This window comes from Aptenodytes patagonicus, chromosome 3 (assembly GCF_965638725.1).
Source record: "Aptenodytes patagonicus chromosome 3, bAptPat1.pri.cur, whole genome shotgun sequence".
NCBI lineage: Eukaryota > Metazoa > Chordata > Aves > Sphenisciformes > Spheniscidae > Aptenodytes > Aptenodytes patagonicus.
The window spans coordinates 21,377,810-21,402,822 of NC_134951.1; the positions used below are offsets into that span (position 1 = coordinate 21,377,810).

Below are 25,013 nucleotides of genomic sequence, written 5' to 3' on the forward strand. Positions count from 1 at the left end.
AAAAGCCATTAAAATCTGTTTTGCAACCATTTACATTACGTAAAAATCAACAGCTGACAAAGTTCAGTGACTTAAAATTACCTTTTTTCTAACTTTTTAATATAAAAAAATGTTTACTACATCGTTTAAAACCCAGTATTTAAAACCCAGTGCCATTCCCACTAAAAACTACTGGACTTTGGCTAGTACTTTTGCAGGATCATGACTAGACTGATATGCATGGGTTTTTTTTTAGTTTCTCCTCACAGTCAGTAGCTCCCAATTATCTTGAGGGAAGCATGGTATTTAATATATACTGAATTACGAAGATCGTTACTTACAATTAGCTGTTTCAAGCCTACAAATGACTGTTCTACAGAGTTGGCGTTTAAAACTTGTCTCTTCACTGCAGCTTGCTCCCCCAAGAAGCGAAGCATTAAGTCTTTTACTGCATCTCCCTTGGTGTTCATGGAACAGAAAAAGAAGAAACATAACAAGACACTTTTAAACATTATTATGGGTTGAGGTTGGACTCGATGATCTTAGAGGTCTTTTCCAACCTTAATGATTCTATGATTCTATGATTATTTTAGCAAAATAAAACGTTGAATTAAAGCTGAGCAACATAGTTCCTTCCCTTTGAGAAATACTTGTTTTCCAGCAGTTTTTTTGTGAAATGAATATGAATGCATATATATTTACAGCATTTTAATGAAAACTTCTAGATTTACTCCACATTATTTGCTATATTCTTTTTTTCCAATGTTTAGGTTTCAGTTAGCATAGAAACATTCAGACTTACTTGCTTCTCATTATTATCCTTCAAAGATCTAACAAAATACTCTTCAAAGATCTTACAAAACACAGTTAAGTTTTATGGGTTTTTATAATGGATATTAATGTTGAATGGTGCAATCTACTGACCGAAGATACATGTGCACAGGATTGGCTAGCCTTAAGTATCCACAGAAAATAAACTTTGAGAGATCATGAAACCAAGTGAACAGCAATCCTTCAAGTATTCTTAATTTCAAAAGAATTAACTGCAGGAATCAGTCAGAGAAATTGGGTTATCTAAGCTCAGTAATTTGAAAACTTGAGACCAGTTGAGACATAGACATTTGAAACAGATTTCTAAAGTTAGACAAGATTAATTCTACATTTTACGACATGGAGCAGCTAACGGGAAGAGTGTCCAAATCCAGGTTCTATTTCCAGCTTTGCTAGCAGTAAACTGAATAACTCTGTATATGGCACCCTCTGTGCCTCAATTTCCCCTTCTAATCTTTGTTCAACTATCGATTTCTGTGCCTTCCCATCTGTTGGCTGACATCCTTGTGGTTCTGTGTACTAGAGATTTTCAAAAGTTAATCAAGAAATTCAAGCTTAACGTCAAGCAGCTACTGAAAAACTGTGGACCACACATGGACAGATGTTGAAAACTCTGCTACTACTGTCTGCACACTCTTCAGGTACCACGTCTCCCAATACAGAGCGTAGGACAGGGTGCGGGGGGGGGGGGGGTCCTAGTCGTTGGGACTGTACACATTACCATATACAAGAGAAACCCCTATGCTGTCAGAAGTCACCACGTGCCAAAAGCAGGTACAGAAATTATTTCTGTAATTATATGTTTTTATGCATTTGTAATCTAGAAAAGCAATCATCTGAAAAGAAGGAAAGTTATCAGCAATATATTAACAATATACTTACATTTTTGTTTTTAAACAGAAAGCAATTTATAACCCACATTCAGCCAGAGTAAAGATCTACCTGGTTCATCATCCTGTCGGTGAATAGCATATGTTCGCAAAACAGTGTAAGAAACAGAATAAGCTCATACTGGTCTTTCCCAACTTAAAGCAGCCAGAACTTTATGGTCCACCTGTGCCAGAGGACATATTTGCCTACCATTTTTAAACACCGACTGATAGACATACTTCCCATGACATTTGTCTTTCTCATTTTTCGGTCTTTCTCAACAAAAGTACATCTGAGGGTAATGAATTCTACAACTTAAAACAGTTACATGGACTGCAGAGCAGTAACTCCTTTTGTTATGCTTATTACTCAACAGTTCCTTTGCCATAAAACCCAGCAAATAATAATCCTCTATTTACTTTAATTCTTTTATGAATTTTAGATCATTATTGCTCTTCTAAGTCAAAAGGTCGTCTTCCTTTTAGCTACCACTCACAAGAGAGAACCTCTGCACTCCTCACCATCCCTCCTCTCTCTCCAATTTGTTTTAATTCCATTATATCTTTTCAGATCTGTGTTAACTAGAATGGTATGCAATATTTAAGATGTTAAAGCAGAAAGTGACTATGCAAAAATGTAAGCATACAAAGGAGTATTTGCAAAAATCCCTCTAAAGGAATATGAAAACATTCAATTGAAGAACTGAGGCAGGAAGATGTTAGCACAGAGAGCAGAAAGCAAGCCACAAAGCCTTTTGCCTAAAAAAGTGAGCTGCATAAAACACAGTAAAGCTTAGCTATGATAGAGATAACTGATATTAACTGTTTGCACTTTCCCCATGGACAGTGATGGGAAATACATTTGTGTTTTCTGTCTAGTTTCTTGAAGAATGCGACTGCAACTACTGTTTCACTACATGGAAAATTTTTACCTCTAATGCTGTCACCTATCCTATGAATAAACCAGATTTCCATCTTTCGGACAGAAGAGTCTGAAGGAATAAGAAAAGACAGTGTGTGCAAAATGACATAAATAGAAAAGAATTTTTAATCCCCAACAACAGTACTTTGGAGGAGGAAACATTACAAATGAATGTCCTTTGTTTCATTACATCATGACAGCAGACAGTAACTGATGAAGAAAGGCATAATGGAAAGAGCATAAAAAGCAGTACTCCAACTTGTTCCCCACGCTCAGAGAGCACAGGTTCAGATAATCTGTACCACACGCAATCCAAGGTAGCTTAAAAAATAATGTTTCTTGAATGATCAGCAAAAAGTAACACACAGTTGAAATAGAGAACATTGAGTATTTTTCTTGGTGTGATTTATCCACTTAACTTTTAAGACAACACACTTGTAATAAGAACAAACACTTTCTGAGTGAGCAGGGAAAAAAAAAGTACTGAACTCTTCAATACACATCATACAAAACTTCAGTCCTTCCCTGAAGCACGCTTACAGTTCACTGTAAATCCACTTTTCATCTAACTTCTTTGTCAACTGCATGCAGCCTGGTTTAACATCTTGCATTAACATTTAGCATTAGCAAACTATTCACACCAGAGCTTTAATGAACAATGTTGGAAGCTGATTTAACACTGAAAACATGCCTCCCACAATGTTTCAGTTGACATTTCAAAGTACTTTACAATTATAGTTTCAGTTAAATATACAATTTGCACTACTAGAAGTGTATGGAACAATGATACCAAACTAGGGGAGAAGCCAGGTCAGTCAAGACGTGCACTCAGGCCACTGAAAAGCAGTAACTGGAATTGAAGAAAGTCGTATAAACATAAAAGCACTTCAAAACTTGTCCCTGCTGACATGTCTATGTGACTGCTTATAAATTATAATTAATGAAGAAAGCAGCAGGAATCCCTTTTAATTCCATTGATGATTTTACATCAGGTCTTACTGTAGAAATACATCACATGCACGTTGCCATAATGTCTTCTTTTCAATTACGTACTAAACGGTAGATCTGCATAAATGCACATGCCCAGATTCAGGGAATCATGAGCACAAAATAGCCTTTAATCCTTGACCGGACTGAGGAAGGTGAGAGAGAGAGAGCTATTGTAAAAAAGGAGGCCTGCAATAAGGAGGACCTCATCCTTGGGGCCTGCAGAAGGGATTATTCCTGTCATCCATCCCATTAGCTGTCAGGAGAGAAATACTACACACTCTTGAATTACTCATCAAGGTCTAAGGGATTTTTTGGGGAAGGACCCTTCCATTTTTTTTGGAAGGAGTGGAGAAGGAGTAGCTTCCTATTACAGTGTTTTCTTTCATGCTAATTACTGGGCCCTGTGACAACAAACAGATGTTTTAAGATAAAGCTAACCCAAGAAGTAGTAGCAGCATGGCATATGTCTAAAACTGGTATCGTTTGTTGCTTGTGACGGAAACCTAAGATTTGTCAGATAATTCAGCTACAAATCTGGACCTGATTCACTCCAGAAACTCTTCTGATAGTTCCTGCAGATTGGGAAGTTACTGCAGACTGCTCTCTGCTTGTATCTGACTATTGACTGATAACTTTTGTTATGCTACAATTAAGGATTAAAGTATCCAAAACCTCAACATCATCTCTCTAGACAACAATTCTATTATCCAGAGACATAGATATGAAAGAGTAGGATTAGCCTATTACAAGAAAAAAATTCCATTACGATAGTTAGTCTTGGCTGAGCAGCCAGGATAAAATTGCTTCATGAGAAATACCGAATAGATCCAAGTGAAATTTCTCAAATTCTGAAAAAAACACTTTATGCCTTCTCACTAGTTGGGAACTCTGATAGAAGAGAAGGAAATGGGCTTCCACTACTACGTTTTTCCCTTCATCATCTTATCTGGAGTTTTCCCTTTAATTTTGGGGTTATCCCTTCCCAGTAGCTTGCTTCAGCACTCAATCTTTCCTACAGGTTACACCCTCCCACTGCTTAGGGAAGATAAAAACAATGCAATTTCAGTCAAGTGTTAACATTATTGAGAGCACTGTGAATATCTGAAAAATGTTATTTCCCAACATTCGCAACAGCGAATTCCACACGCAAAGCTGTCTGCTTTTAGACTTTGTAGTACAGAGTACTGATTCTGTACATATTCCAAATATGAGCGTTATCTTACTAACTAGGAGGACCAGAAACAAACTACTTAAAAATACAACCAGCTCTGGATTCTATGGAAACTGTCAACACTGTTTTTCAACATACCCAACGAATTTCACTATGAATAAATCAGATGTGGTTCTAGCCCCTTCATGTATGAGTAGGCAGTGACATCAAATTTTCTAATAAGGATTGAAGTAATACAAAGTGACCATGAGGAACAGTATGAAGCACTGCGATACACAGATTATTGGATAGCTCTAATACAATATTTCTAACATATAACCATACACTAAGATACAATAATACTCTTACCTGTATATTATCAAATTTTAATCCAGGCATGGTGAGATTCTCTTTATCTATGAACACGGTGCTGTACTGTTGTGTGGCAACTGAAATGAGAACATTTCTGGTTTCCTCACTAGGAAGCCAAGCATCATTTCTTCTATCTAGTTCACTCATATTTAAGGCTGTGGCAAACGGGTCATCACTCCCAGCAAAAACAGCTTGGATTTGTGAGAACGGCTTGGGGGATTGAGTTATTTCTAGAGATGGTGGAGGACCACCTGCTTCTGGTCTCCCATTTCGCACAGAGAAAGTAGGGTTAGATGAAGCACAAGAGCTGTCTCCACCATTAGAAAGAGAGGACATTTGTTCTGGAACTGAAGAGCTTGCATTGGGATTACTAACAGAAATAAAATTGGATGTGGTAAACGAATCAAAAAAATCAGAAGCTAAAGTATTAGTGTTAACGGTATCGCCAAAGAACTTGCTTAGACTAGGACTTGGTTGAACTACCTGTGGATTAGACTTCACTGGAGTCTCAATTATACTACTAAAACTGGGAGATTTTACCATCTGAGGCTCAAAACCATCAGGTAGGAACAACTGTGGCTGGGTATTAACATTGTTTCCTTGGCTGAAGATGGTACACACAGGAATAGGCTCAGCCTCAGAAGATGGTTTGCTAGTACTGGGTGACGATATCTGGTCCTCAGGTTTGCTTTCATTAGTATTATTTGGTTTTGTTTCAACAGGAACATTGTTTCCCAACTTTGGTTCTTCCTTCACTGCTTCCTGAATTGATTCTTCCTTTAAAGATGCCTGATCATCTGTTCCAATCTCAGAAATGTCTTTGGGTGTTTCTTCATGTTCAGTTTCACTCTCGTTACTTAAAAACTCTTCTTTATCCACTTCTGTTTGTGTTTTTTGAGTATCTTTAGCTTCCATTTGTTCTACAATCTCCTGGAGACAACCAAGTTCACCTGTGTCATCTTCACTGTTGTTTGGAGAATCTGAAATAATGACACTCTCCATCATATGTTCATTAAGTTTATCTACAAAATTATTTGAATCTTCTGATATAGTTTCATTCCCTTCAGACTCAAATTCATCTCCACCAAGATCAATGGTTTCCTCATGAAAAAGAATTTCTTCCTGAGTTTTCTGTTGAACTATGTCTCCGCTGTCATCTTCATCCGAGGTGCTCTTTGCATCCTTAGCGTTACTTTCATTCTTCTCCATGGTAGCTGAAGAGGGAAAAACCCCCACCAAAACAAGTGTTAGTTTTATTACTCAGGTGTTGCTCAGGTGCCACCCTGAAATTCCTAAGTATCGTACAAATACTGAAATTCTTGCTTTAAAAATATAGTCATTTCACTACTTGACGTCTTTCATTTAACATCTACCCACGGAATAAATTAAGTCTGAAAAAGGCTTTCTCTTTACCCTTTTTGCAAGTCGCAAAAATACTGGGATTAAAGAGCAAATGCCTCCCGCTAAAGACAGACAAAACGGCATTTGCTTTTCTGTTCGCAAAGACTAGCTCGGTCCCCGTTTAAGGAAAGGAAAGGGCGGGTTCAATGGCAACGGAATCACGCTGCCACCAGCGCAGGCTGCCCAGCCGGGGGCCGGCCGCGCAGAAGAAGCGCCCGGCGGCAGCCGCGCAGGGTGCGGACCGGCAGCGCTGCTTCCGTCCCCCCCCCGCGGCCCCGGCCGCCGCCCGCCCCGCAGCCGCGGCCCCGGGCTGCGGGGGATCGGCCCTGCCTCCAACGCCACCGCAGGGTCCCCCTGACCCTGACCGCCCCACGGCGGGGGTGGGCGCGGCCTCCCCGCACAGCCTCCGCCTGGCGCAGTCCGGGGGGGGCCCCACCGCCGTCCCTCAGGGCCGGGGCCAGAAGGCTGCCTCAGCACCCGCCCACCCGGCCGTGCCTCGGCCGGCGCAAGGGCCGCGCAGGCCGCCCTCCCCTCACCTCCGCGCCGCGGCGGCGACACCGCGGCTCCGCCACCCCTGCTCCGCCACCGCGCCTGCGCCGCGGGCCGGGGCGGGCGGGAGTGCGCATGCGCGAAAGCACCTCCCGGAAGCGGCGAGCGACGGGCAGCGCCGAGGGCCAGAAAGGCCGGCAGGCAGCGAGCTGTGCTGTGCTGTGGGGCCGCGATGGAGGACGATGCGCCGGTGATTTACGGGCTGGAGTTCCAGGTGGGCCCTGGGGGAGGCCGCAGGAGGGCTGTCAGGTGGCGGCCTTACCTCCGGGAAGGCGGCGGCTGCGGGGTCGGGTGTGTGTGGCGGGGCAGGGGAGTGCCGGGGCGGGCTGTGGGGCCGGCTCACGGTGTGACCGGCGTCCCCTCGCCCCCCTGAGCCGGTACCGGTGGCACCACTGGCTTTTGGTGGTTCTTGGCGCGTGCCCGTCGCGTTGGGGTTTTTAAAGGTGGCTGAGCACGGGGCAGGAGTTGGTCCCTGCTCCGAAACTTGCTGTTTCCAGGGCGGGTGCGCCAGTGCGGGTGCAGGGGCCGAGGGCAGGGGTCGTCTCCCTCGCGGTCGTGCGCAGCCTGGCTGGTAGGGCTCCTGCTCTGTCACCAGTCCCTGCTCCACCCCTGGAGAAGTCTTCGTCTTGCTCAGGGGTGGTAGGAAAATACTGGCAGTCTCAAAGAGATTCTTGTAGCTGTTTCTTCCTTTTCAGAATTTTTTTTTTAAAAAAAAAGCTTTCGTGAGGAGAGGGCATGAAACTGTTTCTGATAAGTTGCAAATTTTAGTTGGTTATACCCAACTGTAAAGCTGCTTGATGTTAGTGGGATCTCTTGCTGTGGGTTCCATGTCTGTCCATTTGTCCCATAGGACAAATCTGTCCGTCATATTGGTGTTTATGGCTGTAAGGAAATGGGACTGTTGTTGGACTGTCTGACTTAGGAACTTATTGATCATCTTCATAGAGGAGCACGGGTCTTGCGTTTAATAAAGTTTCTACAAGTTCTGGGAAAATAAACAGCTAGATAGCTGGATGGGTGAGAAGGACCCTAATTTATGGTTCTTTCCCACAATAAGGGTTTTTCTCAGCTGTTACATGTTCTCTTTGGCAACAGCTGGCTTATCATCGTTGCCATTACAGCAGTAATAGGAGGCGCTGTGATTCTTCTGCAGCTCACAGAGCAATGTTTTCATTCTACAGTGGATGTAGTAATATGAATATGTACACATGCACTTTTTTTTTTTTTAGGCATCTTTGCCAAAGCGCTCGTGGAAAGTAATATACGAAGGTTCTCTGTAACAGCTTTGGGTGTCCTGGCTACTGAGTTGTGTGCTTTGTAATCCTGACTATAACAATAAATATCCTTAGCAAATTGTATATTTGTTTGGTTTTTCTCTTGTATAGGAGCTAGTGTGTAATATTTACCTGTACTAAATGTTAAAGCTACTGAAGTCTGATAATATGCTATCATTTTGTGATTGGCTAGAGATGGCTGTAGCTTGTACTTCAGAATTAATAAAACTTATACTTAAATCTCTTTTGCAGAATAGAATATATATCCTGTGCTTAATAAAATTCATAGCTTCTTTCTAGCAGGTCATATATAATAAGTCTTCCAGAAATTTTGGAAAGCTAGCCTGTGTGGTGTCTGGGACCCCCGTGGACCTGTGCCCCCCACCTCCCCAAATCATAGATCCATGGGCCTCTTTTCTTCTTCTGCAACGTATGTAACAGGGCTGTCTGGTGGGAGGGTAAAGCAAAAGGGTTAAGAGAGTGACTGTAATCAGAGGGAATTACAGTTAATACAGATCATTTAGAGAGATGGTGGGGAAAGAAAATATGGTTTATAGCTGAGTTGGAAAAGGAGCGTAGAGATGAAGGTTCTATTTCTGATCTCCATTAACTGCCAGTGTGCCTTTAAAACAAAATGCATCTCTCTGCTTTCTGAAAAAGGCTCTGATGGAGGCACTTAAACCTAAAATGGGTATGGTTTTTCCAACTTGTATCTCCAGGTCTAATAAGAAAGATGATTATTCTTTTTTAAGCCTGGTTTCTTCTATGTTGCTAGATAATAATGGCTAGCTGCATCATCACAACTACAGCTTCTTTCCAGTGTGTGTCAGAAGAACTGTGACTGAAGGTATCTCTTCAGACGAATTTTTCATACCAATTTAAAGAATTTTGTTGTTGTTCCTGATGTTTGTTGGTTGTTTTTTTTTATTATTTCCAGTCTTTACTTCAGCTCTATGACAAGCTTATTCAAAGTTGAGATTTGAAATAATAAAGTATTAAAAAGAGGGAGGGATCTTCTTACTCTTGTTACGAATAAAATTTATATGTCACAAAACCATGACATCTAGAAGCTACACGAGGGGTTGCAGACTAAGAAGCCATATGTGACTCCAGCAATGAATAAGAATCTGTCTTTGGCCACTGCCAGAGAAAATGTAGTTGTGTAGATATGCCTTTCATCTGATCCAATGTAGCCAGGTTTGTAAGAAAATAAAGCTGATTCCTCCTAGGTTGCTATCCATCAACTAACTTAAAATTATTTCTGTACAATTTATGTTCATTTTTATGTTCAGAATGTGTTTTGATGTATCAGCATAAGTAAGGTAATTTATAATAATGAACAAATACATATTTCTCTTTTTTGAATCCAGTTTCCATCAAAAAAAGGCTTAGTGGAACAGGGAAGTCTTACTTAGAAGAACCACATCACTCAGTTCTGACACATGAGAATGGAAATTGAAGATACCAATCCTGAGCCCTTATACAACTGTGCATAATTACTTAGCATGTGTAACTACTGTGCAAAAAGTTTTACCAAGTAACAGTGAGAAATAGCTGTGGGGTTTTTTGGTGGTGTGTGTGGGTTTTTTTTTTTTTTCCTGGGGTGCAGGGGGGAAGCTAAACACCTAACAGCAAAACAAGATTAAAACTAGTGATGAATTCAGTTTTCTGCATGATTAGTTAATTTTTTTACCTGATTAGTTCCCCCGATTTACTAGATGGCTGCAACTCTTTCTTTTTGTGCTGTTTGTAACGTTCATATAACCCCAAAAATGTCATTTTCCAGAGTGGGTGTTTTGTCTCTTCAGTGTGTCTGTGAGCTGTATGAACATAGTACAGACATACAAAATATTTGTGAGTTTTAGGGTGTGTGATTCTTTTCGTGACTTTTTTTTTTTTAAGACAATATCCCACCATAGTTGCTCTGGTCATCCAACTGTAGTGAAAATGAGAAAATTACAGAGGAATGGGTGGTGAGTGAAAATGTGAGATGCTGCTTGAATTGAGGACTGAGTGATGTGGCTGTGGATCGTGATGATGAATATGGGACAACACCAGTAGCTGCAGAACATTTCAATATGGAAAGGTTGTTCTTCTAAAAGGAACCTTGGTAAACTTCACCAATATCCTGAATTATGAGAGTGTGGTAAATGGGGTCTCAAGGGTATCGCTAAGTGCTATTTTTTGTCGGTGAAATTATATGCTGCTTACTTGTCCAGTGTAGAGCTGACCTATGTTTACTATCTAACCTGGAGTACCTGGTATGTTTACCCTGTGTTGAATAGGCTTCATTTTCAGGGATTCACAATTTTCCCCATCCTATTCTTTGAGTGTTTAAACAGTGATGTTTTGAGTAGGTGTATAAGCATTACTGAATGTCTTGAAATACTGTATTTGCCTTAGTTTAAGGTTGACTGGATGATGCTTATACCCCTGGAAATGAGCTGTGTGGATGGGTGCTTTCCAGGCTAGGTGTTTGGCTCAGGTGCAATGCCAACTGTGATTCTTGGGATGGACAGCCTACATCTTGCTTGTTTAAAAGCGTGCAGAAGCTAGCCAGCATGATGGCGGGGCGGGAGGAGGAACATTGCTTGTGCCAGAGAGTGATAATTATGGAGCGTGTGTTTGGCACATTTAATGGATTTTGGGGATACCACAATACTGAGCTGAATTTCAGTATGCTAGATATTCCTGCTGCATGTTACATGTCAAAAGTTCATAGACTTGCAAGGGAGAAGCATAACGAGCAGGAGGAAAGGTGCTTCCACCCTACAGGGGTGGAAGCAAGGACAGGTAGCCTGGGAGGAATACAGAGAAATTGTCCAAGCAGCCAGGGATCAGGTTAGGAAAGCTAAAGCCCTGATAGAATTAAATCTGGCCAGGGACATCAAGGGCAACAAGAAAAGATTCTATAGGTACATCGGGGATAAAAGGAAGAGAAGGGAAAATGTGGGCCCTCTCCGGAATGAAATGGGAGACCTGGTTACGTGGGATACAGAGAGGGCGGAGGTACTCAATGACTTTTTTGCCTTGGTCTTCACTGGCAAGTGCTCAAGCCTCACCACCCAAGCTGCAGAAGGCAAAGGCAGGGACAGGGAGAATGAAGAGCCACCCACTGTGGGAGAACGTCAGGTTCGAGACCATCTAAGGCACCTGAAGGTGCACGAGTCCATGGGACCCAATGAGATCCATCCGCGGGTCCTGAAGGAACTGGCGGATGAAGTTGCTAAGCCACTATCCATCGTATTTGAGAAGTCGTGTCAGTCTGGTGAAGTTCCCACTGACTGGAAAAGGGGAAACATAACCCCCATTTTTAAAAAGGGAAAAAAGCAAGACCCGGGGAACTACAGGACAGTCAGTCTCACGTCTGTGCCTGGGAAGATCATGGAACAGATCTTCCTGGAAGCTATGCTAAGGCCCATGGAGGACAGGGAGGTGATTCAAGACAGCCAGCATGGCTTCACCAAGGGCAAGCCCTACCTGACTAACCTAGTGGCCTTCTATGGTGGAGTGACTACATCGGTGGACATGGGAAGGGCTACAGATGTCATCTATCTGGACCTCTGTAAGGCCTTTGACAGGGTCCCCCACAACATGCTTCTCTCTCAACTGGAGAGGTATGGATTTGACGGGTGGACTGTCCGGTGGGTGAGGAATTGGTGAGATGGTTGCATCCAGCGGGTAGTGGTCAAGGGCTCAAAGTCCAGATGGAGATTGGTGACGAGTGGCATCCCACAGGGGTCCGTGTTGGGACCAGTACTGTTTAATGTCTTCACCAATGACATAGACAGTGGGATCGAGTGCACCCTCAGCAAGTTTGCAGATGACACCAAGCTGAGTGTTGCGGTTGACACGCCAGAGGGACGGGATGCCATCCAGAGGGACCTGGACAAGCTGGAGAAGTGGGCCTGTGTGAACCTCATGAAGTTCAACAAGGCCAAGTGCAAGGTCCTGCACCTGGGTCAGGGCAACCCCCAGTATCAATAGAGGCTGGGGGATGAAGGGATTGAGAGCAGCCCTGCTGAGAAGGACTTGGGGGTACTGGTGGGTGAAAAACTGGACACGAGCCAGCAATGTGCGCTTGCAGCCCAGAAGGCCAATCGTATCCTGGGCTGCATCAAAAGAAGCGTGGCCAGCAGGTCGAGGGAGGGGATTCTGCCCCTCTCCTCTGCTCTGGTGAGACCCTACCTGGAGTACTGTGTCCAGCTCTGGAGCCCTCAGCATAGGAAAGACACGGACCTGTTGGAGTCGGTCCAGAGGAGGGCCACGAAAATGATCAGGGGGATGGAATACCTCTGCTATGAAGAAAGGCTGAGAGAGTTGGGGTGGTTCAGCCTAGAGAAGAGAAGGCTTCGGGGAGACCTTATTGCAGCCTATCAGTACTTAAAGGGGGCTTATGAAGAAGATTGTGGCAAACTTTTGAGCAGGGCCTGTTGCGACAGAACAAGGGGGAATGGCTTTAAACTAAAGGGGGGTAGATATAGACTAGATCTAAGGAAGAAATTTTTTACGCTGAGGGTGGTGAAGCACTGGCACAGGTTGCCCCGAGAGGTGGTGGATGCCCCATCCCTGGAAACCTTCAAGGTCAGGTTGGACGGGGCTCTGAGCAACCTGATCTAGTTGAAGACGTCCCTGCCCACGGCAGGGGAGTTGGACTAGATGACCTTTAGAGGTCCCTTCCAACCCAAACTATTCTATGATTCTATGAAAGGACAGTAGAAAGCCTGCTGGCTGACCACAGGGATGTACTACACAAGAGCAACTCTAGCTGCACCCTGAGATGGGGTCTGGCTGAAGCAGGCTTAAAAAAAGTGCACTTCTGCTTTGCCAGTTTGTGTACTGCATTGTGGTCCTGTCGTGCTTCTTGAATAAGCAATACTTGGCCCATACTGTATTGTCAGTTAGTTGTTAACAGGTTTTATGTATCTGAACAGAGACTATTGATTTTTAGAACTTTTTTGCCTGCTTTCAAGAGTAAGGTGAAACTTAATTTCCCTAAAGCCAAATGTGACTTCTTAGAATAAGAATCTTAAAGCGGTGCAAAGTACCAACTGAAATAGATCGGTCACAGGTCTCTTACAATGTGTGTATATGTATAATACCAGTATGTATTGAGAATAGCTCAATTGACCTACCTTTGATGGAGTACAAGGCAAGTGTAGATTTATTAGAAGGAGGGGGGAAAGGGAGCTCTTTTGGGAAGATGTGTGTCACTTGTGCGGTACCCAGGGAAACCTGTGCTGCCTCTTGGGCTCTCCTGTGCTCCCAGTATGGGAGTGGAACCGGTGGAGAGCCTATGCTCCTATTGGCAGTGGAGTTCTCTTCCCTGGAAGAGCTTTTGTGGTCTCTTGTGGGATGAGAGACAATGGCCTAAACAGAATGTAGATAATAATTTTGATACAGCTTTAGAGATGACTTTGGAGGATTTATTTTGAAAATTTAATCAGTTCAAGAAACTGCATGATAAAGTCTTAGTGAAATTCCTAGTTTTTGTCTCAGTACTCTTTCTTTTCGAAGATTACTTGCCTCATCAGTGCCAATCCTGTATATTTTAATCCAGCCTGAGTGTGTATTCTCTCACTTGTTTTCCTATCTGCCTCTCTCTTCAGGACCCTTCTGGAAGGCAGCATTTCAGCTGGGAGGATTTCTCGTGGAACTTCAGTCTAACATACTGTTAGGTTTAAAGTTTTACTAGTGGGAAAAAAGTAGATAAGTAGAAAAACTCTCTTAACTAATCCCCCAAAGATCTTTGTAATACATGAAATGGATCAGGTGGTAACTATTTCTTTCAGGACCCTCAAGCAATTAGCAGGATCTTGATAATATTAGGTATGGTACAGACTAATGACAATATGAAGATACAGTTATGTGAACTTGAAGGAACTATTAAAAGATGATTGTTACCATTACAGTTCATGATAAATGAACAGTGACAGTGTGAAAGCGGGATTTCTAAGGATGATTGTGCTATGCAAGGCTTTGTGTGAGGGTTGCTTTTGTTGCCGTGAGGGTTTACAGAATCTGTCAGTCTTTGGAATAGGGTCAGTGCACTAAATATGTCAGCGGTGGGAATTCTTGTGGTGTGAAAGCCTTGGAGAAAGCAGCTGTCTGAGAGCACTAAAGGTCACCTGGGCATGTGTGCTGCCAGCCTCTTCATTGATAGAGTCACTGCAGCTTATCACAGTTGATGATAAGAGGGTCTCCTACTGTGGTGGGGTAACAAGGCTGTCCTACCTAAGTAAAGATCAAAGTGTACCTACTTGAAAATTGAAATTGTGCCAGAAGGCAGAAATAATATTCACAACATCAGGCTAGGGCTTCTCAGGGTGGGTGGGGGGAACTTGTACTTTGCCTCCAGAATGAGGCATCAGCAAAGCCAGCCCTCTCCCCTTCTCTGCTCCCACCCTCCCAAGTAGCAGTATACTATTTCTAGTTTTGAGCATAAGCAGATGGTCAAATAACTTCAAATTCAGATTTGGGGACTGCAAGCCAAATACTATGTCCTTTACATTCTGTATTGCAAGTTCACTGCTTGTTAGTACAGATTGATTGTATGAATTTCAAATGATACATGGGGTTGCAGAAATTCTTTTGATTGTATGATGCTTAGTGCAAATATTCAAATGTTGGGGTCAGTGTATGTTTTCTTGTTTGCTGATACCAAACCAGTGCAATGCATCAGCAAGACAAAATATGTATTGAAGAAGTACTGATCCTTTTTTCTCTGCCCATTAATGCCCTAAATGGTAACAGTCTAATTAAAAAAGTAATTTTGTGTATTTGGCTGGTATTTCAAAAGACGTGGAGAAGGGAAAGTTTCAGGAGAACTTACAAACAAAGTGTAGAGAGTCAGTGCATTACGGTTCCATAAAGCACTTGCTTTAAAACAACCTTCTTTATCTCTTTGACGTTTGTCATTTTGTTCCTCTGGATCATCTCTTGCTGTTGTCAAAGACCCTTCTCTCTGCAGGCTCTGTTCTATTTCTTTCTCTCAGAGGTTTTTATTATTCTGCAGGTGGTCTGTCATGGTAAGGTGGAACATGGGCTTTGCCCAACATGACACTGAGCTTGGTGTAGACATGGACATGATGCCCAGTCTCCAGTTACTTTCCTGCATTCTGGCACACTGATTGCTGTTTATACTGCTGTTTGTCACGCTCATATTCTAGGTTTTTGCATGCCCTTTGCATTGCATAAATAAATGTCTATTTTTGCAGTGGATTTGCAGTTAAGTCTTTGTTGTCCTTTTCCTTTACATGTGATGCATTTCAGGACTTGTTTCTAAGATGAGAGCAGCTAGCTTATGTGGTGTCAAAGCTGTGTCTTAATTCAGTGTGAGCCTGTTATTCTTTTGACCATAATTTCTATGTATGCAGTAGGATCTGTTAAGCATATGCACCTGACAGGAATAACGTTTCAGGGGCTGGGTTTCTCCTGATGAGTATATCTGTAGGTTTTTTTGTTTGTTTGTTTTGTTTTGTTAGGGTTTGGTTGGGGTTCTTTTGAGTAGGAGTTTGCTCAAGTCTTTGCTCAAGCCTGCCTTTGTTTCCTTACAGTTTGTGGCAGTTTTTTTCTCGGATTAACTTTTCCCTGATGTATAGCTGTACCTGTTTCCTCATCACCATCACTGGGTAAAAAAATTTGGTCATGCTCCTTGTTATTTTTCTTTCTTGTCTCATGGAAACCAGGCTACATAGTTGGTTACCTAACCTATGAATTTCTGGGAACATCCTACTGTCTTCCTATGAGTCAGGTTTTGTTGCTTTTTTGTTTTCTTTGCTTACCCTTTGAGGATAATATGCGATGTTAATTAGTATGTCTCAGCTTTTTGATTTCCCCCTCAAACATGTTTTGCTGTATCTTCATCAGGCAATTTGGTGGGCTCCTGCATGTTAACAGGATCTTCTTCGTCCACAGTGTGCTCAACAAAATCTGATTCACAAAGGTGCATGACTGGTTCCAAACTTTCAGACCTTTCTTCCATGAATCATTTTCACAGGTGTTCTTACAAACTGGTAGATAGTTCATCATAGGTGATACACTATTCTTTTCACTTTTATTTGCCCACAAATAGGTAATATTAATCTGGCTGTATTTCAGATGAGTGTAGCAAGGCTTTCTTCATATTGATGTAATTTTGGTCTTCTAAAATATGTTGGAATAAGACTCTAGAGCCTTCATGTGAACTCTTTCAAACTCTTCAGTAATTCTTTATTGAGATCAATATTCAACCCTTTTTTAATTTTTTTTTTTTAAACTCATTTTATATTACTCTTCCTCTTCCCAGATGAGTATCTTTTCTACATCTTGTCAGGGAGATGTATTTATGCCTTTGTCTTTGATAAGGGCAATGCAGTCTAGTATGAGTCTGTTAATTGCCAATTTTTTTTGTAGGCTTACTAGATATCAGCATCTCAAGCAGTTCTGGGATCTGATACTCTCTTTTTTGTTGTGGATTAGCAAATTACTCAATTCTGTGGCACAGCTTCAAGTAAGAGCATAAAGGGAGGTTAAGCTTTCAATAGTGGAGTCACCTCTGTAGTAAACAAGATCAGGAATACGTCAGCACTGTTTCTGCTCAAACCACTGTATTCAAACAAGCACACCGTAGAAGTAAGGTGTACTCATCCAGTGGGTGCATAACTGCCTGTGTTGGAGATATGGACAGCTCCTATCAAAAGGAGCTGTCATGACAGTCTGTACAGCTCTGCTGATGATAATTATGCAAATTGCGTGACCAGCTCAGATTACTTTGCAAGAATTTCATAGGATTGCAAACTAATGTAGGTTTGAAGGGACCTTTGAAGATCCCTCTATTCCAATACCCTTCTCAAAGTAGATTCAATAGATGAGGTTTAGAGGCCTTGTCCAGCTGAGTTTTGAGTATTTTCATGGTTTATGAATGCCACAACATATGTGAGCATCCTGCTCCAGTGTTTGACTACCCTCACTGTGAATTTTTTTCCTAATGTCTAGTCTGAATTTTCCTATGTTGCAACATATGTTCACTGCCTCTCATCATGTTGCTGTGCACCTCGAAGAGTCTGTCTTTTCTATACCCTCCCTTTAGATAGTTTAAACTAATCCACTGATTTTTTTTTTGGTTTTTTTTGTTGTTTCTTTTTTCAAATGAAACAAAGGACTTCTCCGTGTTTCACTTTAATGGTAGGTTTAGCATGATAACTAGTTGGGAAAGGGCAGTAACTGCTACTGAAGCAGTTAAAGTAGTCTGCAAGGATCCAACTTGGAGGTAAAAAAACCCCAAACCCTTAGATTTCAGATCAGTGAAGGAAATTTAAGCCCAGAATGTCTAACCTCACAAGTTATGCAGTCTAAGAATGAGTGTGGACACCTATGCAGCAGTGCACAGTCACATTTCCACATCTGTAATTAATCTCTGAATGCATACAGTAAAGGAAGGATTTGTCTTCTGGCAATGGGGTAGGTAATGTTTGCTTTCTAGTTACATGTGCAGTAGCTACAGTTTCCATGATAGGAGTAGTAGCAGGATAAAAAGTTTTCTGTATCATTCATTATTTATCCATTTGCGTATGGGGAGGTGGTGTGAAATCTTAAATCTGTGATGTTCCATCGCCAGTGGGAAATGCTAACATGGGATTTCGATCATATATAAAACAAACAAAAAAAAAATTGTTTTTTGTTTTCTTTTCTAGTAAAACCTCCTACACTCAGCTTTATGTGACTCATTATCACCCCCACCGCTCTCTTTTAGATCTCTGTTCCTCCAAGGTGGTGGTGGTCTTCACTATGGGGTTAGTTTTACTTACTTTCTGCTGTGGTAGAAGTATAGCATGTTCAAAGCTCACGCAGTATTTGTGGTTCCGCTATTAAAAGCGTGGCAGCTGTACTATCTTGGGAACAGATGATGCATTATGAATGCTTTTTTTATTTTTGCATGCATGCATATGGTTATTCCTCTCAAGGTGTGTAATTTATGGCTCTCTAAAGTACTACAGGATACAGTAAATGAAAATGCCAGTTTGTTATGTTTGCTTGACTAGATTCTGTCTCCCTGGCCCATATTGGACTTCAGTGTGACCATCGCTATAGGCTCTTCAGTTTTGTATTTCTGTTTAAGTATGAATTCACACCTTGTTTTAGAAAGTTTAAAAAAGAGTATGAGTTTTAACTGTACTATAGCAGGCCACAATGGTCTCTTAAAAAAAAAAAAAAAAAAGTCTCTTGAATATGACATGTGGAACCTAGTATTTCTCATTAAATAATGTATTTAAGTATTTGAGAACCTGCAATATTCCTTACACCTGAGTCCTAAGGTTGTTTTTTTTTCTCCCCTCTCCTTTCTACCTCAGCCTTAATTTTTCTCCAAATTTATTTTTGTCACCTTGAAAGATTCTGTGTGGGTAAGAGTGTCTAGTCCTATGATGTACAGAGTACTAGTCAGGAATGCCTTTGGAGCATGGTGATGCTATTTCCTGCATCTCTGCAACAGTTGCTCAGCCACAGAGATTTTTTTTTTCCCCCTGAAAACACGGGGATGAATTGATAATTGTTACAAAACAGAAAACCAAAGGAATGTGATTGTGTGCAACCCTTAATTTAGTGGAATAAATGAGAATTAGGGAAGCCACAGACCACTATGCAGAATAAATACGTAGACTTTGAAAAGCCTCTAAGGAGGGATGGTTCATTCAGATTCCTTGGCAGACTTGTATGGCATTGAGAAGTCTTTGGTGTTTGCTTTCCAAAGGCAGAATCTCCTTTGTGTTAGCTGAGTGGAATTTTGACTGCATATTTATAAACTTCCTTCTAGACTGTTAAAATATTTGGTTAAAGTGTCAATCACAATCAAGTTGCCTCTGTATCACCCCTGTTTTATAAATCTACCTGCTTTAAACCGTGCACATTTCCTCATAGAGCTGTTGGTGAGTATGAAATTTGGACATGTAACCAAAAGGTTCTTTGTGGTTCATGATGTTTTAATCTTTGCTTGCTAATAACTTTTTCCTAGTCTTAGGCCTTCTTTAAAAATGAAATGATCTTATTACATATGTTGTTGCATTCTTTAGAAGTATCAGTTAGGTGGGGCTTGTTTTCTCACTGTTCGCATCTTTCAGGTGTGTGTTCTGGGTATTTTCTATGCATTGTGGCCATTTTCTTAGTAAATAATACTTTAATATCTTAAGTAGTAAACTCTTTTTGGGGCTATATGCAGTTTAGTGTTCTGTGGAAGCTGACTTTTTATAAAAAATAATAAGCTCTATTGGTTTAGATTAATATTCATTATACTATGCTTTTTGTTTATTTTCTATCTAGTAGCTGCAGTCATGAGGCAGGATGCTTTTGTGAAGGATGTTATTTGCAACCTGCTCTGACAGGTTACAGTACAAGATGACAAACTTAAGGCACTCTTCTTGATCATGACAGCACTCCAAATTCAGTTATGTTGTTCATCACAAGGGTTACTCAGTGTCTTCATCTGTTGAAATAACTTCTGTTTCTCTAACAGTAACTCAAAGTAGACAAAACTAGACATATCTTTGTGCAGGAGACAACCGAAAGTCCATTGTACTGTTATTACTATTATGAATCAAATTTTCCTGATTTATGAACGCTTGATGAGTTTGAACCTTGTATTCTATGGGTATTGTAGTCTTTTATGACAGAGAATAAAGAGTAGTGTGTTTCTTGTTGTGAATTGGGTTTAAACATTCTTCTCAGGCCTTTGATTCCCCGCCCCCCCCCCCCCCCCCCCCCCCCCGCCCCCAAAATGGGAAATAATTCAAAAATATTTTAAAGAAGGGATAGAGAAGCTGGTGGCATAAATGTTACCATGTATTGACATAATTTTATTTTGGGCACTTTGTGTCTAATCTGATGCATTTTTGAAAGCAACATGATAAGTCTTACTCAAAAGGCTTTAAAAGGGGTGAAAACCCCCTTTATTTCTTTATTTTATTGGAGATTCTGGAAGTCTCTTCTTCTGTTTGACTTATAGGAACAACAGAAGCTTGCTTGATTGAAGGAGATACATAGCTGTTGGCTTATTTCTAGTGTTTTCTTCAAAATAATTAAAAGCAGATCTGAAATGAAAAGGAGCTCTTGCCAAAGAACTGCAAATGTAAATTATGTTCAAGACAAAAGAAAAGCTTTTCTGCAATCTTCTTGGTGAACATTAGTTGTTTCTGTCAATCAGAAACACTGTCTAGGCTTGTTGTAGGTAAGTGCTGCATAAATAGGAGAGTACAAACAAATCAGTATGGATTCACACTGATCTCTGATCTGCATTTGAGTATGTTTTGAACACAAACTACTCACTGAATCATGTTCTCTAGTGCTTTTTTTCCTATATAAATGTTATGCTACTAGCCTATACTTACTAAGCTCATTGCAGTTTTTTAACTCTTTATGGTCAATCTTAAGCAAAATATTACATTGTCTAAATCACACTTTTCAGATGCAAGAAACTTCTTATCTGCTCTGTAGGAGTTCAGAGCTTATTCTGAAAAATGAGTTGGTTCTTATTGTTACTGCCAGAACAAGGGCTTGGATTGCTTTGCCTTATTTAAGAAAAATAAAATCTCTTCAAGTTGCTATTCTAGAATTAAATTGTTCTAAATTTATGTGTTGTGGTATAATATATTTCAAATATTCCCTTCCAAGCTTCTAGGCATCTTTCTGATATTAATTTAAAAATAAGTTTTAAACAGGACTATATTGAAGCTAAATGTTCTGAATCCAGAATGTAATCATTAGCTAACTGCACAAGGGGATGGCAGTAGGAAGGGCCATTCAACAGTTACCTGAATCCTTCTGAACTATTTGCTTGCAATACAGGCTTTAGTATCTGAAGAGATCTGAACTATTTTATGTCAAATAGGATGTGAATTGTAAAGGTTTGTTCTTCTGTTTTGACAAAAAATTCATATTGAACAATATTATTAGGGTATCTTTTGCATGGGAAGTAGTGGATATTCCTCACAGTTTACTTACGGTTGCTAAAAGTGCCTTTGAATGTTAGTTTAGCTTCCATTTACTCAAAATTAGCTAAGACAGTCTCTACTAATGACTAGTGCAAACTAGCAATTGTGGTTTCAGTTCAAGCTATACTTTATTTCTCAATGTCTCCCATGGCCCTTAACTGTTTTGTTTTGCTTCTTCCAAGGCCGTGGTTGGTGCAAGTTGAAGAAGCAAGGCAGAGTGTCTAGCATTCTCATTAACAATAATACAACAAAATAATAAGAGTATGACAAAATTTTGATAGAAGAAATAATTTGTTATTTACCCATCATTCACACAGTTCTTATCTCTGGTGGCCTGGAGTGGAAAAGAAGGGGTTTGTTTTTTAACTTTCTTCTAAACTTGGTGGTTAATGGTGAGAAAAAGAATTCATTTTTATGTGGGCATCTTCAGTCTGAATGGTTTGAAAACTTCTGCGAGAACAGCCTCTTTCTTGGATTTTGTAGGTAGCGTATTTAAGAATTCTCCACTGTTCCATGGAGTTTTTTTAGTTGATAAAAGAGAATTAGTTTGGAAGAACTGCTATAATATTGAATATTATCACTGTTATAATGAAGGCTAGATAATGTATTTAGCACCTATATGTTCCATGCACCTCACAAATATGAGAAACTGCACAAAAAAAATGCATTAACCAAAATAGACATAAAGGGCAGGAAAGTCTGCAGATTGTAAGAATGTAATGCTTAAAATGATAATTGATATGTAAGTTTCAAGATTTTTCCTGAAATTAATGTATTTTATTAATTGGACTTTTCTAATGGCTTTCTTCTTCCCTAGGCACGAGCTTTAACACCTCAGACAGCAGAAACGGATGCAATAAGATTCTTGGTTGGAACACAGTCTCTTAGATATGATAATCAGGTAATTTTTCTGTCAAATGTCAGTTGTAATTTTTTTTCCTCTTTTTTAACATTGTTCCAATATCATTCCTCCTCCTTTCTCCCCCCTGTTCAATGTGAACATTAAGTGATAGTCAAGTTGAAGACTTCTGTGAGTAGAATGTAAAGATACTGGTAAGAAATGTAAGTGAATAAAAGTTGTGTGTATTTTCTGAAAATTAAATTACTCTTCTAAATTGTATGACTAAATCAGATTGGTTTAGTAAACTGCTATATTTTTGTTAATTTAAATCTATAGATTCTCTGGAGCTATCTTTAAATCACAGAAGAGATGCAAAGTAAAACAAAAGTCTTTAAGCCTTGATTGCCTCTAATGGGACTCCTGGTATGTGCACAGTTCTGTGTATGTGAAGCTTCATAAACTGGATTTTTCATTATTACTTACTGGCAATCAGCTATGTCCTTTCTGATCATAAGTTTAACAACAACTTAAACTAAAATTTGAGTGACTTTTGTGGCTCAATTTCTATTGGGCTGTTTCTTCTGCAGTTAAGTGTACAATACTTGTACAGGAATTTTAATTTTTGTGACTAAATTTCAGTAAATGCCTTCATACTGGAAGAAGATCTTGAGGCCAGAAGAATTAGAAAGTTGTACTGCGTGCAGGTGGCAAGCCTTTGGTAGCAGGGGAGCTACAGTGGTGGCCTCTGTGAGAAGAGGCCGGGGGTTGCCCGTGCCAGACATGGCTGGTTCCAGTGAACCCGCCGCAGGACACAGCTGAGCCAGTCAGCCTGGTGGCACCTCTGTGAAAACATTTTAAGAAAGGGGAGAAAATGCTGGATGGAAAGAGGAGGAGGGAACAAAGACTGAGAAACAGCAGAGGTAAGACCAAGGTCAGGAGGAACAGAAGGTGCTACATAGTGGAGCAGGTATCCACTGCAGCCTGTGGAGCACCTGTGCCAGAGTAGGTGGATGTTCCTGAAGGAACTGTGGCCCATGAAGACCCCATGCTGCAAGAGAGAAGAGTGAGATGGAAAGAGCATCAGAGAGAAAATGCTATGCGCTGACCGTAACCACTGCTGCTCCACACCCCCCTGCGCCGCTTGAAGGGGGTTAGAGGAGTCTGGAGTGAAGTTAAGCCTGGGAAAGGGGGGAGAGAAGGGCTGATTTAAGGTTTGTCTTTTTCTTTCCCATGACCCAAATTAGGTAATTACATTTTTATTTTAATTGGCAATAAATTAATTAATTTACCCAAGCCAAGTCTGGTTTGCCCGCAACAGTAATTGGTAAGTGATCTCCCAGTCTTTAGCTTGGCCCATGAGCTTTCTCATTCCTGTTCTTCCCATTTTCTCCCCCTGTCCTGCTTGAGGGGGGAACAAGTGTCTGGGTGGGAGTCTGGCTGTTAGCCAAGGCTGACATCCACCATAGAAGCTCCTAGAATGGAGACAGTCACTGACTCTTCTGAAACTGGTCTGTAATGGACTGTACAAAATGAACTCAGAACCATAGCTCTGGGAGATGTGAACTGTCAATTCCCAGTGAGGTTTTGAGTTTATTACTCAGTGATAATACTGGATGAGGCTCAAGGAAAAAAATATTCAGAGGCATAAGGGGGATGGAATATTCGGTTTCTTTATGTTTCAGGTAATACTTGTGAGACCAGTAACAAAAGAAGTGGCAGGACAAACTTAGTTAAAAATAAATACACAAAATGATATTTTTGATTGTGCTGTCTCAAATGGTCTTCAGCCATTTTGTTATAATGTGGTTTTCTACTGTGGTTTCCAAGTGTTTTTTTAATTCTTGGTTCAACTAATTAAATCCTGATACAAAATTGTAGTTGAAGAATGGTTCTCACTTATCAGTCGATATCCAGCAGATCTTCAATAATGTAAATGTTTTGATTTAGGTAAGTTGATTGGGCATATACTACATATTTTAGAAATATCTCTATATACACATTTCAACTTTATTGAGTATACTTTTCTTTTTCCAATGAATAACATTAATAATGGAAATGCAGGACACTTCCTAGGGTATTAACAAATGTTTGGGGGTTATTGGCCTTTAGCTGTGCCTCGGGCCATCAGCTCCTCTCGGCTAGTTGCTAATCCCCAAGAAGTGCCGTAGGCCTCAAGTCGTTATTGCTTAATTCAGCACTAAGTTCTCCAGATTTGCTTAAAAACTTTTATCGTTAGCTCACCTAACTCATGAGTGGCTTGCAACCCCTAGTGCTTGACCAAGTGCTGCATAGCGAGAGGTTTCTTATGCAGCACCATCATGTGCAGAGTAGTTCTTCCCTTCTGGTCATGGACAGTTGTAGTGCAAATAAAAGAGCAGTAGTTGCACAGCTGGCGTGGTAACTTCTGCGTCATTGAGGTTTATTGCTGTATGAAGCAGTTTAGGCATTCATAGGAGATCTGGTGAAAATATTTTGCTATTAACACTGGTATTTCAAAGCAAAGAAAAATGTTTCTAAGACTTTATATTCTGTCAATATTTGAGATATTAACAGTGTAGTACTTGGCATTTGGTCCTCATAACTTGCAGGAAATTGTTTAAGTGGTTTCTTTTTGATGCAAGATCTGTGTTCTACACAGCATAGATTTAGAACTTTAGTCCTCAGTACTTTCATTGTTGCTAAACTGTGGCTTTTTATACTGTTCTTAGTTTGATGCATTTACTGTATGCTTTGGAAGCATATGAAGGAAGTATACATCACTTATTCTTTTCTGATCTCTCTCATTCTCAGAACTCTCCAAGTTATTTTCAGTCTTGTGTGTTAGAATCTAAAATACTTATTTTCATGGGTTACCTTAATGCATGGCATTATAT

General features: G+C 40.7%; 2 protein-coding genes across 5 annotated transcripts in view; one reads left to right on the plus strand and one right to left on the minus strand.

Moving 5' to 3' along the window:
• Positions 1 to 7,099, minus strand: part of TRAPPC12 (trafficking protein particle complex subunit 12) — a 59,511-nt gene extending 52,412 nt beyond the window's left edge. For 2 of the 3 annotated variants that reach the window (XM_076332835.1, XM_076332834.1), the window contains exons 1-3: positions 7,051 to 7,099; positions 5,111 to 6,327; positions 321 to 437 (exon numbers count right to left, since the gene is read on the minus strand). In XM_076332835.1, coding sequence (XP_076188950.1) covers positions 321 to 437; positions 5,111 to 6,322 — 1,329 coding nt within the window. In that variant the 5' untranslated portion in view covers positions 6,323 to 6,327; positions 7,051 to 7,099. The remainder of the gene's footprint in view (positions 1 to 320; positions 438 to 5,110; positions 6,328 to 7,050) is intronic. The other variant, XM_076332836.1, reaches the window with a different exon arrangement.
• Positions 7,100 to 7,149: 50 nt separating this feature from the next.
• Positions 7,150 to 25,013, plus strand: part of EIPR1 (EARP complex and GARP complex interacting protein 1) — a 101,947-nt gene continuing 84,083 nt past the window's right edge. The window contains exons 1-4 of one of the 2 annotated variants that reach the window (XM_076332838.1): positions 7,158 to 7,277; positions 20,315 to 20,536; positions 22,117 to 22,200; positions 22,477 to 22,563. In XM_076332838.1, coding sequence (XP_076188953.1) covers positions 22,552 to 22,563 — 12 coding nt within the window. In that variant the 5' untranslated portion in view covers positions 7,158 to 7,277; positions 20,315 to 20,536; positions 22,117 to 22,200; positions 22,477 to 22,551. Of the gene's footprint in view, positions 7,278 to 20,314; positions 20,537 to 22,116; positions 22,201 to 22,476; positions 22,564 to 25,013 lie in introns of both variants that reach the window. The other variant, XM_076332837.1, reaches the window with a different exon arrangement.